General features: G+C 40.3%; 2 protein-coding genes across 3 annotated transcripts in view; one reads left to right on the forward strand and one right to left on the reverse strand.

The window, feature by feature from the left end:
* The window catches only part of dock1 (dedicator of cytokinesis 1), a 271,810-nt gene that overhangs the window by 120,941 nt on the left and 137,470 nt on the right, over window positions 1-13,399 (reverse strand). The window lies entirely within an intron of this gene.
* LOC130909795 (inhibitory synaptic factor 2A) overlaps window positions 1-13,399 on the forward strand; it is a 70,543-nt gene that overhangs the window by 21,870 nt on the left and 35,274 nt on the right. For both annotated transcript variants that reach the window (XM_057826651.1, XM_057826652.1), the window contains exon 2: window positions 6,610-7,714. In XM_057826651.1, the coding sequence (XP_057682634.1) occupies window positions 6,615-7,714 (1,100 nt within the window). In that variant the 5' untranslated portion in view covers window positions 6,610-6,614. The remainder of the gene's footprint in view (window positions 1-6,609; window positions 7,715-13,399) is intronic.

Raw genomic sequence — 13,399 nt, forward strand, 5'->3', positions numbered from 1 at the left:
AATGAGATTAAATCAGTCTCATCTTCAATAACAGCAATTCAAATTTGCGTTTACAAGTAGCTGCTGATACGGCAACAACAAACGATTAGCATGTGTCAGTTAGTGTCTGCACGTCATCAAAAACAATCACATAAACTTGCCCCAAGTATTCAACCACAATTGAAAACGTGCAATAAATAGTACAAAAGGCTTTGTAGACAGCCGTCGCTTCTGGATGCTTCACAAGCAACAAATGTGCGCGCAGGCTGTCACCTCTGTCACTCAGCTGCTCTGTGTGTGCGCGTGTGTGGGGCGGGTGCTATAGTACACGCGCTCGCTTCCTGTTCTACGCTTCTGCACCAAAATAAAAGCATGCATCACAAAACTAAAGTCAACATTTAAAAAAAATAAAAATAATAAAAAATGACGAAACTCAGGTGCCATAAAGTCGAAATCGTGTAAGTCGGGTCTGTCGTAACCCAGGGACAACCTGTATATAAAATCGTACCAGCGCAAACCATAGGTTATAAAAAAATTTTGGTAACACTTTATAATAACTATCCGTTTTACTAGTTAATAGATCATTAGTAAACTGTTGATAAATGATTTATTGTTGATTTGTGAAATATTTGTTAACAGTTTGTTAAGCATTTACAGGGTGTTCCAATATGGTTGACTCCATTCTAAATGCCCATGCTAGTTGATGGATCTTAATAAAACTATATACACTTCATGTTGAAGGTCATATGTTTTATTGGTTAAATATACAAAGAAAAGTACAAATATTTGTTGGTTCTATGGCAGATTTTCATAAATGTGTAACGTGAGCGCTGCCAGCAAAATGCCTTATCAAAATGCCTTTTCTTTTGAAGTAAACGGCATTTCTTAACCTAAAAAGATAGAAATGCCAAATGTTACACACAAAAAATTGAAACGTTTCTACACAAACTGTGTTTCAGGTTAAGAACACCCTGTAAATGCTTAAAAAACTTAAAAAATACTTCACAAATCAACAATAAATCATTTATCAACAGTTTACTAATGATCTATTAACTAGTAAAACGGATAGTTATTATTAAGTGTTACCAAAATGGGTGGCTGGTTGACCTCAGTTTGACCTATAAACGAATTGTAAATATCTTGAAAACGATAGCAGTAAAAACAACATTTTTTACAGCACAAACAGCATGTCTGGGGGGGCAAATTCACGGAGGTGGATCCCCACCGTTTTTTTTATTGAAAAGTACACTGTCTCTTCCCAACCAGGGTCCCAAAATGTCCTAGACTTCATTTATTGAGCTTGAAACACTCTCGATTCAACGCACAAATATTTAATAGAATATCTTCACACAATTTATTACAGAGGAGTGCAGCATGCACCGTGGAGACTGCGGACATGTCAAGAGTAGCTATTACAGCCACTGTTTTGATTGTTAAGATTGTTAAAAAGAAGGTGGCTTCCACCCATGCATAATTCAACAATAGCCAGGGAACTAATTTGAGAGAGGGGGTTCGAGGGTCCTAAACCTTCCTTCTGTGGCTCGCAGGTAAATAAACAAAGCGCTTGAAACGGGCCGCCTTTTTCCTGTTGACAGAGTGCGGCGGCAACGGATGATAAGCCGAGGGGAAATAATTGCCCTGTCTGATTCAACATCTATATGAGATTGCAGAGTGTTTGCCTGTTGTAAATCAGCAGGCGAGAAATTATACTGTGTTCGTATAAAGCCGGAAGAGTTAAGGAGCCAGCGGAAAAATAAATTATCTTTTTTGTAGCTTGGCTAGAGTTCTATGCAAGGGCGTAGGTTTGCATAGGGACGGTCGGGACATAACACTACCAACTTTTCAGGATGGTCAAATTGCCCCCACCAACTTTTAACCAATCTTATTTGCAATATATACAGACTTTTGTAGTAGAGAAGATTGTCTTCCCATATGTTGTAATGATTGAATAGACCCTACCATTATTAAGTGAATTATTTTAATTATATTCAGACTTCAATTTATCCCTTTTCTCTTGCTGAATGTGCTGGTCCCCCCCCCCCCCAAACGAACGTTTGGTCGGCTGATGAGATGAGCTGCAAAATCGCATGTTTTTTTGTTTTTATATTAAACTTTCTCAGCGTTATTTCATTGTGTAAATGCTTTTATAATGATCATAAAAATATGTAGACTATTTAAACATTAAGAAAACTTGCGTTATTTTCTGCCAACTGAGAATTCGTTACGAAAGACACTTTTTTATGCACACAAAGGCAACACAAATGTGATCCTTTTGAATCTTCTCTGTGTGTCTGCAAAATCGCATTTTTTTTTTCATATGAAACTTTCCCAGCGTTATTTCGTTGTGTAAATGCTTTTATAATGATCATAAAAATATGTAGACTATTTAAACATTAAGAAAACTTGCATTTTTTCTGCCAACTCGAAGAAATGAAAATAAATTGCTGCTGCTGCAGTTTTTTTGCGTCACTCCAACAACAACAACAACAACAAAATTCGGGGTTTTCGGGCTGGGCCGGGTCGGGCTTCAATACCAGCGGGCCGTGTCGAGTCGGGCTGGATTTTTTAGGCCCGATCTAACCTCTTCTATCTCTCTGCTCTCTCGATTGCAAAAAACGATATTTCCTCATGTTGAAACAGATTGTTATGGCTGCTAAAATGCTGCTGCACTTCATTTTAATTCATTATTTTTTATTGTTATGTGGTAGTAACTGATTGCATTTCTAAGTTGATTGCATATATATAGTGGGCTAGGCCTACATTTTACTTTTGTTCTACATTGCAATTTAGTTGATGTTTTGTTTGCAACTGAACTGATCCCTGGATTGATATGATGCTGCTACACTACAATATTTCCTTTGTCATTTTCTTTATAATATTTACTTGAATATTTTTATTGATGGGTCGTTGTGACTAAAATACAGTGCCTGTTATTACTGATTTTGCACAGGAGTTCAGATGTTGCACTATGTGAAAGGCTGCTACTGTGTGTAAAAAAAAAAAAAAAAAAAAAAAAAAAGAAAGCCCTGGTCTCATTCAAAGCACTAATTAAATGCTGTGATCTGTTTTTTTTTTAAATATATATATCTGAAAGTATTTTCATTTGACTTCAACTAGGAGTAACTCAAGAGCCAATAAAAAGTTGTTTAATGTCTTACCGCTTGTGTTACCTCATGATTCACGAAAAATATGCTTTGCTTTAGAATTTTGATATATCCCAGGCTTTAATGCATCGCGATGCATTGCCGAATCAAACCGAATCGAATCGTGACCCTCTGAATCAAATCGAATCGTGGCCCTCCAAATCGTAATCGAATCGAATCGTGAGGGCAGTGCCGATGCACACCTCTATGAAACATGGTAATATCACAAGGGTCGCGATGCAGAAATCGCAGACATCAAGGAGTGATCGAGAGTTTCTTTTTCATATATTTACCCTTTTAAATGTTTTTTTTCCCAACTTTTCTTTGTTTGGATCCATTATTTATCATCTAACATATCGGAGAAAATGCAACAGTAACAAAAAAATACGATTAAGCGATAGTTATGAGGTAGATATCCATGGCTTTTTTACAGACACGATTTTTTTCATTGGGAAGTCATTTGTTTAAAAGTTTAAAATATGCGAGTGAATAGTTTTTTTAAGTCTTTTTTTTTTTAAACAAAATTCTAGACATCAATTAATGATTCTAAACTAAAAATGACAGACATCTTGAATAATATTAGGGCTGTCAAACGATTACAATTTTTAATTGAGTTAATTACAGCTTAAAAATTAATTAATCGTAATTAATCGCAATTAATCGCAATTCAAACCATCTATAAAATATGCCATATTTTTCTGTAAATTATATATATATTCTGTAAAATAATTTGTTGGAATGGAAAGATAAGACACAAGATGTATATATACATTTAACATACGGTACATAAGGACTGTAGTGGGCATTTCACTCTACTGTCATTTAAATCTGTCTATGCTGTCCTCACTCCGAAGCATCTACTTTTTCCAAAGCTAGACAGCTAGTGAACGACGCCTTAATAATCAGACTTCTTCCTTTTTCATCTGATTTATTAATAAAATGGCCTCAAACCATTGTCCTCTTTAGAGCGTAGTGAAACTACAAAAAAAAAAAGTACACAAGCATTGCATTAGCAACAACGTTAGCTTAGCACGCTATACAGGTTCACTAAACATAAACAAAAAGCGTCTCATACAAAAAATATAAAATTTCGCTTACTAACATAATATGTACATTCTTAACAACAACGATACTTACGGACAAATCTTGTCCAAGGATCATATAAGCACAACATTACAACGTAGACATCAGCCCGAGACGTCGTGCAGCCATATTGAACTGGCAAGAAAGCAATAAACCATGTCGCAAAGCGACCACAAGAGTTCGCTGTTACAGCACAAAAAACCTTACTATAAAATTTACCAAAAGGCAGAATACTGTCTGAGCGGGACATGTGCGTTAATTGCGTCAAATATTTTAACGTGATTAATTTAAAAAATTAATTACCGCGCGTTAACGCGATAATTTTGACAGCCCTAATAAATATCGTTAATTACCTTCATTTTATGGCTGGGTTGAAACAAAAGCGGTTGCGCGACATCTGTAAACGGGGGTTTCCAGGGTAAGACAGACAAATTAAAAATAGTTTGGGGGCCTAATGCGCGTTGAATCTGCGATTGCAGCATATAGCGATATTGTTCTATCAAACACAACTGTTGTTTTGGTTTAAAATACAGCAGTTTCTTTTAAAGAGGAGTGCAAGAGCAGAAACTGCTTTTCCAGTCTTGTCTCTGTTTTCCGCCATATACAGAAATGTCCAAATCGTACTTGTAAGTAAAGCCCAAAAACATCCATGTACAAAAACATAATAAACTATAATGCAAATTTTCACGTTATATCTTGGTCACGAAACAACCCCGCGAAAATTCACTGTATATTTTTAAAACCAGAAGAGTTACAGGCCCAGCAGAAAGATAACTTATAAAAATCATAACCTTTTCACAGCTTGCATAAACTTTTGTGTTGGCAGGTATTCCAATTGAAGCAAAAGAAAAAGGTCAGACAATTAAGAGAGAAGCAAACAAGAGACGGCGGTTGTTAATAAAAGATAACAATTTGACAGTGTTGTAAGGAGAGGGGGTACTTGTGGATGCTGAGGTGCAGGGAGTAGGGGGAAAAATGAACTACTGAAACAAGAATTAAGTGGATTGGATGACCTGAAGGATTAACGGGCCAAAGAAATTTGGAGTCTCAGGTTTCACAGAGAATGGGATTAAAAAGAAATCTCTGCAGATTACGCCGAGCAAATGCTTTAACAGTTGGGTGGAACCAAAGACTCGGGAATCTTTTGGTTTTTTTTCTTTTGTTAACAAATAAGGACATACTATTGATATTCAGTGCCATTTGTCATTACGTCTGTATATAGTGTGATTTCATTAGGTAACCTGTAATTGTAATCTGATTACTTTCTATCAGTGAAGAGGGCCGGTTGATGGGAGCGCGGGTGGCCTGGGGGACCACCCAGGATCCCGGGGGGTGACGATGACTCCTTTGCTGGGCTGCGGGAGGAAGGATGCACTGTGCCCGCCCACCTTCCCTCCCTGGGCTGGCTGGGTTGGGGTAGTGGCCCTGGGTTGGCGCCTGCGTGGTGTCTCCGCTCGTCTGCGTAGCTGTCGCGTATTTGGCAGGGCTCGAGTGCGGCTGGATGCGATTGGGCGCGCTCGGGTGGGGGGTCCTGATGCCGGGACTAGCGGTGAGGCGGCTTAGGGTCAGTTGCCAACGGGCTTACACTCACAAAGGATTCACACGATTACTGGGTTCTAGATCACAGAGCTGATTTGTGTACACTCTACCCCTCCCAATCACTTAGCTTATAGACTTCCCCACACCCCTCCCCTTCTTTCCCGGGTCTGCAGGCCCCCCACATGGTGTCAACCGGAAATACATCTGGGCGACGGTAGCACCAACATAATAATAGTTAGCGTAGGCGTTCAATGTATTTCTTGTTGTTGTTTGGGTTTCTTTTCTTTTTTTCTTGTGTTTCTTTTCTTCTGTCCCCCATCACCCCTTCCTGTTCGCTGTTTTGTCGTAATAAACGACGTCAACAATGGCGAGTTATTAGTTTATTTTTTTGATTGAAAATTTTACAAATTTTATTAAAATGAAAACATTAAGAGGGTTTTAATATACAATTACAATAACATGTACTCAAATTTATCTTTTAAGAACTACAAGTCTTTCTATCCGTGGATACCTTTAACAGAAAGATGGCATATAGCATATTTTAGCGATAGTTTGAATTGCGATTAATTACGATTAATTTTTAAGCTGTGATTAACTAGATTAATAATTTTAATTGTTTGGCAGCCCTAGTTTTAATATCAAATTATGAGAACTCATACTAACATGTCTTTCTCTCCGTGGTACCCTTTAATATTGAAACATCGGCTCAGGATTTTTTTTGTTTTATAATTGCAAGTGTAAGAATTGTGATCCTTTCCATGTCTATGCAAATTTATCTCTGATGCTTGAGTTTAAGACACAAAGCTTTATGACTAAGCTTGTCATTGCCGCTGAGTGATTTCTTATCTTTCTCCACGCCTCTTAGGAATCATGGTGAGCAAGGAGGGCGGCACATGCATGCTCACCAACTCCGAGTCTGACTCGGAGGCGGCGGTGGCACCCTTGCCCTCTGCCACGCTAGCTCTGCAAGTCAAGTATTCACTGGACGCCAGTCGACAGGTGAGGAAGCGGAACAAGGCCCTCCAAGTGCGTTTCAAGGATATCTGCGAGGCACAAAATGAGCAGAGGGAAGCCGACTTGGGGAAGGAGGGCAATCCTCTGTCTTACAAAGCAGCGTACCGCAAGTACATGACCGTACCCGCCCGCCGATCAATCCCCAATGTCACGCGCAGCACCGGGGTGCAGACGTCTCCTGACCTGAAGAAGCGCTACCAGACGTTCCCGTTCGAGCGCAAGAAAGGCCACACGTTTAAGCACGTGGCGGCTGTGGAAACATACACAGGTCAGAATAACGGCTTTGTTGTGGAAGTCAAACCGGCTGCGCAGCGATGTTTCGATGAGGACGCAGAAGAAGAGGGAGCCTGCGGGGGGAGCAGAGTTTGGCGGACCAAAGCACTGCTCCATACTAACGAACGAATAGCCACTGTGGAGCAGCAGACCAAACCTGAAGGCTTGTGTGAGGACGCGCTAATGCCAAGTTGCGCCACCAACTCGGACTACCAGCTCTGTGGCGTAACATCCAAAGCCGGCGGGGAATTACAACAAAGAGAAAGACCGCCGCTCGAGCTGGAGGTGGGCTCGTCTCGATCGAGAACCCTGCCGGACAGGGCCTCCAAAGTGACGGGGCCCATCGCATGGAACTCCCTCACGCAAGTGGAGTGCCTGGACAGTCTGTCGGCAAGGCACAAGCGCAAGAAAAGTCTGCAGTTCAATGGGCTGCAGAGCGAGACATTGCCGCGCACCGGCCGAGGCTGCGCAGCGCGGGCGCCGTGTCATGCCGCGGACAAGCCTCAAGAGGCAGCGGTGTCAGACCAGGAGGCCTGTAAGCAAATAGTGCCTATGAATCAGGACGGTGACGTTAAAGCACAGCTTCAAGCCATGGAGAATCTTATCAGCTCCAGCCAGGAAACCATTAAGGTGCTGTTGGGGGTCATCCAGGAACTGGAAAAGGGGGAGGCCCACAGAGAAGGGTAAGTGGCTCCACCATGGGTTTCACACCTCGATGAATACCAGATACTGAAGATGGTAGGGGTTTCTAGGCAATTTAGCAAATCTTAATGGCTAGCCAGCTAGTTTATGTCACTTCCAAAGCGTGGCATCCATTTCACGATAATAAGAGCACTTCATTATTCAGAGCAGCAGATTCCTCCATTAATTAGCCAGTTATCTATGTCTGAATTTCCACTACATCTATTGTGGAATCAACTAAACTCATAGGGAACCTCGAACTTAAAGACCTGTCGGCTCTAATAAGCCACGATTGTTCTGTTTCTGTTATTAGAAACACATAAAATATTGCCATTGATTTAAAAATCTATAATATTTAGTACATGCTTTGACCTACAGAGGGCGCCATGTTTTATGCCCGCAATTGACGCTTGGGGTGATGACATAGTTGGCCTGGACTGGGTGCTAGCTAGCAAGCGAAGCTAATATGACGGCTGGCATGATTTTGTCACATTCTGCTGCTGGTCAGATTGTTTTGTTAGAGCTGTGGGATGAGTTCCCTACATCGTACCTGCATCCAATTCCAGCTCATCAGCAGCGTCTTTAAACCGATCCTAAGCAGGTTGCCAAGATATTGATTTGCTGCCATTTGACAGTTTGTATTCTCGATCCCGTCGTTGCTTGCCTTGGTTTTTTTACGCAGCGAGGCATCCAACACATGCGCACATCCATTAAAAGCAGTGAGTACTTATTATTTGTGTTTTTATTGAGTCTTTTATTACCTTGTGTTTCCCTCTCATATTTTTAAGCATTTTGTTTTCTTGTATTAGCTTTAAAGCAGTTTGTTGATCTGTTCACCACATTAGTTACGAAGCGTATTTAAACCACCCTTATTTAATATTACTACGTTTAAGTATTTTCTTAAGGAATCTTTAGAATGTTCTGCCTGTATGCTTCTAAACAAAACAAGCTGAAAGCACACGGTAGTATTTTGGGTGTCAAATTCGCCTCTTGTAGCACATTTTGGCAGAACACCGGTTTCGTCCTACTCTCGTCTCGTTTCATCCTGTCTTTCCTGTTCATTTTGCTTTTGCTGCTCGTTTTGTGAAATATCGACAGTGCTGTCCTGCTCATTAATATTCCTCCCGGGTTCAAATTGAAAGGGCTGAATAGATGACATATTTATGCCGCTAGTCATACTCTGGAAGCCTGACAGCATAGTCCAGTGACGTCATCGCACTGCGACGTCAACAACAATGGCGACCTACTAGTTAAACTAATTTTACAAATGGTATAAAAACGAAAACATCAAGAGGGGTTTTAATATCAAATTATTTTAACTCATAATAACGTTTTTCTTTTAAGAACTACAAGTCTTTCTATCCGTGGTTCCCTTTAAGGTCAGAGTGCCCATCCTCACTTAAAACCTAAGTAAAAACTAATAACACTGTTTGTATAATAATAGTGCCACCTAAGCTAGAGCCACCTAGAAGTAAGCGTAACATGGTGAAATTGTCTAAAGAGTGCAAACCTCAGAAAAACCCATTTATTGTCAAATGGCTACTGAGGTAATAAAAGACGCAGATTGCATCAAGGCTGCAGGAAAATTGAGGTTTGTTTATCAGGAAAGAGGCCCAAAAATGACCAACTGGATGAGTGGATTACGAGGTCCTGGGAAATCAGATGCTTATACGTTTTGACTGGCGTACGGTCGTTAAACTCAGAGCTACTCCAGACGACATACACAAATGCCATCTGCTCAAAAAACAGAAATGCCTGCAGGCCACAGTTCAGCTGTGTGCGCTCGCTACATTTTGTAAAAAATTGTCATTAATGAAGACACAACCAACTCAATGAATCCAAAACATCCATGGATGTCCTATCTAATAACACGGAACACATGCGCGCCTATATAGACATGCACACGATGACATTTAAAGGTGGAAAAATCAGGGCACTAAATATAAAGGTAACGGGCAGCCTTGCTTTCAATCTCTTACAGGTAAGGACTACTAAGCACATACCTTTATTTTGTCATATTAGTAGGGATGCAGCTATCTAATATTTTAGTAATCGAGTAATCGACTGAAAATTCTATCGACTAATTTTTTTTTTTTTTTTTGGTAAAAAGCAATTACAAATATACATGAGAAAAAAAGACATTTAATCCAACATTGAACCATTTTCAGTCAATGTCTTTATTTTCGATGTACATTGTTGAAAACAGCCAACACTTGCATCTTAGATGTGACTAGAAAAAAAAATTCACTGCTTTCACTCAAAAAACTTCTAGATCTTATTAAAAAAAAAAAAATCTTACCTAAAAATGTAATTACCCTTAATAACACACATCACTTGAAAGCTACGTGTTTTTCCCAAGTGTTTTAATTGAAATTCCATTTCTGTCAAGCTATTTTTAAGTTCTAGTTAAGTTTTAAATTAGTCTAAACTGTAAGTACTGATAGGATTTTGAGTTTCAGCAGTGTTCAAAATAAATGTATGATACCTGCTGTATTGGAGCACATTAGGGACCAGTGCTACTTGGTGTTTTATTCAACAATGACTACTGAGCTAAAACTGACAGTTAGCTTTATTATGTTTTAATTTTACACCCTCATCACTCTACAGCGCTGTGTTTTTACAGATTAAATAAAGCCTGTATGTAAGACACGTTAGCCACGCATCGACAGTGGTCATAATCAATAGAAACCTAGCCCTCCAAAGGGCTAACGTTACCTGAACGAGTGACAGTAACGTTATATTTTTTAGCGCTGAGAAGTCTACTGCTGCCCAGACGTGGCCGAGTCTGTCATTTCGCATCGAGTCCTAAATGCATGCGATATCTATGAGACGCATCAGACACTACCTGTTACACCACTAGCATCATGCGGGCGTAGTTTTTAGCAACTTCGGCGTAGTTTGCAGCGGCTGTCGGCTGCGGTAAATTTTTTTTTTTTTTTGCTTCTTCCTTTATTCCTTGTTGGCAATAACGAAGGCCAAACGTTTTCTGTAACTCTTCACTAGCTTTTCACACACTGTTGCTGGTATTTTGGCCCCTTCCTCCATGCAGATCTCCTCTAGAGCTGTGATGTTTTGGGGCTATTGTTGGGCAACACGGACTTTCAACTCCCTCCACAGATTTTCTATGGGGTTGAGATCTGGAAACTGGCCAGGCCACCCCAGGACCTTGAAATGCTTCTTATGAAGCCACTACTTTGTTGCCCTGGCTGTGTGTTTGGGATCATTGTCATGCTGAAAGACCCAACCACGTCTCATCTTCAATGCCCTTGCTGATGGAAGAAGATTTTCACTAAAATCCCTCGACACATGGCCCCATTCATTCTTTCCTTTACACAGATCAGTCGTCCTGGTCCCTTTGCAGAAAAACAGCCCCAAAGCATGTTTCCACCCCCATGCTTCACAGTGGGTATGGTGTTCTTCGGATGCAATTTAGTATTCTTTCTCCTCCAAACAGTTCTATTTTGGTTTCATCTGACCATAACACATTCTCCCAGTCCTCTTCTGGATCATCCAAATGCTCTCTAACGGACCGGGACGTGTACTTTCTTCAACAGGGGAACACGTCTGCCAGTGCGTGATTTGAGTCCCTGGCGGCGCATTGTGTTACTGATAGTAGCCTTTGTTACTGTGGTCTCAGCTCTCTGTAGGTCATTCACTAGGTCCCCACGTGTGATTCTGGGATTTTTGCTCACTGTTCTTGTTATCATTTTGACGCCACGGGGTGAGATCTTGCATGGAGCCCCAGATTGAGGGAAATTATCTGTGGTCTTGTATGTCTTCCAATTCCATTGCTCCCACAGTTGATTTCTTTACACCTAGTGTTTTACCTATTGCAGATTCAGTCTTCCCAGCCTGGTGCAGGTCTTCAATTTCGTCCTGGTGTCCTTCGACAGCTCTTTGGTCTTGGCCATAGTGGAGTTTGGAGTGTGACTGACTGAAGTTGTGGACAGGTGTCTTTTATACCGATAATGAGCTAAAACAGGTGCCATTAATACAGGTATCGAGTGGAACCTCGTTAGACCTCGTTAGAAGAAGTTAGACCTCTTTGACTGCCAGAAATCTTGCTTGTTTGTAGATGACCAAATACTTATTTTCCGCTCCAATTTGGAAATAAATTCTTTAAAAATCAAACAATGTGATTTTCTGTTTTTTTTTTTTTCCCACATTATGTCTCTCATGGTTGAGGTTTACCCATGTTGACAATTACAGGGCTCTCTAACCTTTTCAAGTAGGAGAACTTGCACAATTGGTAGTTGACTAAATACTTATTTGCCCCACTGTATGTACCATCACCTACAGGGATCTTTTAACTACATTGCTTTACAAAACCGAATTTCACAGACAAGCTGAGTGAAATTATTTCTTCTACACTTTGGGAGAAAATTGCAAAAAATTCTTTACTTGATGTTCTCATTATTTAGACAAGCTCTCTACATTTACAAGAAATAGAAACGTCCCATTTCCAAAATATATGCCCCTTAATTAAAGCTAAAAAATATGGCTTTTAATACCTCTACTCATTCGACCGCGACGGTTTTAAATAACCGTGCTGGCATCCACACCTCCGATATATCTGTCAAAGCATATGGCGAGAAAAGGATTAGATAAGGAGCGGGGAATTTATGATAGGTGTTTAATTTTTCTTTTGGACTGGTGCAGCATCTTCGAGAGAGACCGATTAGGAGAAATGATGAGCTCAATGTGAATGTGAACGCAGCCGTTGGACGTTGTAATAAAGCGTAAAATTATGATGGGGTCATCAAACAGCAATGTCGAACATTCCATTTAAGATAAGGAGACATTGCTTGTTCTCTCTCGCATGTACACACATACAAAATGGAGGTAAACCCTTCCACAAAGCTCAAAACAGGATATTACATCTGCCCCGAGTGAAACATCCCATTAAACCCACATAAAATGGTAGTTATCGTCATGGTTCTGTACTAGTGTGGGGAGCAATAGAAGTGCTTTGTTGGCTTAGGAAGAAGTAAGCCTGCAGTGGTCTCCGCGGGGTTCATAAGCATCAAAACGTTCTACACGATGCCTAAACAAAAAGATGTGAAGCAGTTGATAGGAACCAGCGATTGATGTTGCCTCATACTTTCCCAATGTGAATGCTCCAATGCATCAAAATGTTGATGCCATTTTACTCCCACATTAGAATACAGAGACATAAACGCTTGGCAATTGAGTGTCGCTCATCTGTCGAGGATACCTGCTTCAAATTGGAGCTTATTTCAGTGAATTCCCAGGTGGTCTTCCATCAAAACACAGGAATTTCTCTTGAATTGCTGCTTCAAAACAAAACCAAATGATTTTCTGTTCAATTTCAGGCGTGCGTTCTTAAGAAATTATCTGCATGTCCTGCCTCGATAAGAATAAGTAGAGCGAAAATTCTGAGTAATTGACGTTGCATTTTCAAGCATGCCAATGCTCCAAAAAAAGGCATTTCAGAAATTTTATTCCAAGAAGGCCGCTGTTGCCTGAGCCTTAATAAATATCCATATTTTACTTGAAAACCTCCAAGTAAAACGGGCCACTACTTTAACAATCTCAAGCCAGCATTACCCTTGGCCGTACTTTATCCCAGAAGGCTGCCCGAGGATTGAATAATTCAAGTGGATGGAAGACGATCAGCATAGAATGTAATGGATTATTGATACGACTGAATGCCAGTTTGGAAATTC

The sequence above is a fragment of the Corythoichthys intestinalis genome, chromosome 21 (assembly GCF_030265065.1).
Source record: "Corythoichthys intestinalis isolate RoL2023-P3 chromosome 21, ASM3026506v1, whole genome shotgun sequence".
Classification (NCBI taxonomy): Eukaryota; Metazoa; Chordata; class Actinopteri; order Syngnathiformes; family Syngnathidae; genus Corythoichthys; species Corythoichthys intestinalis.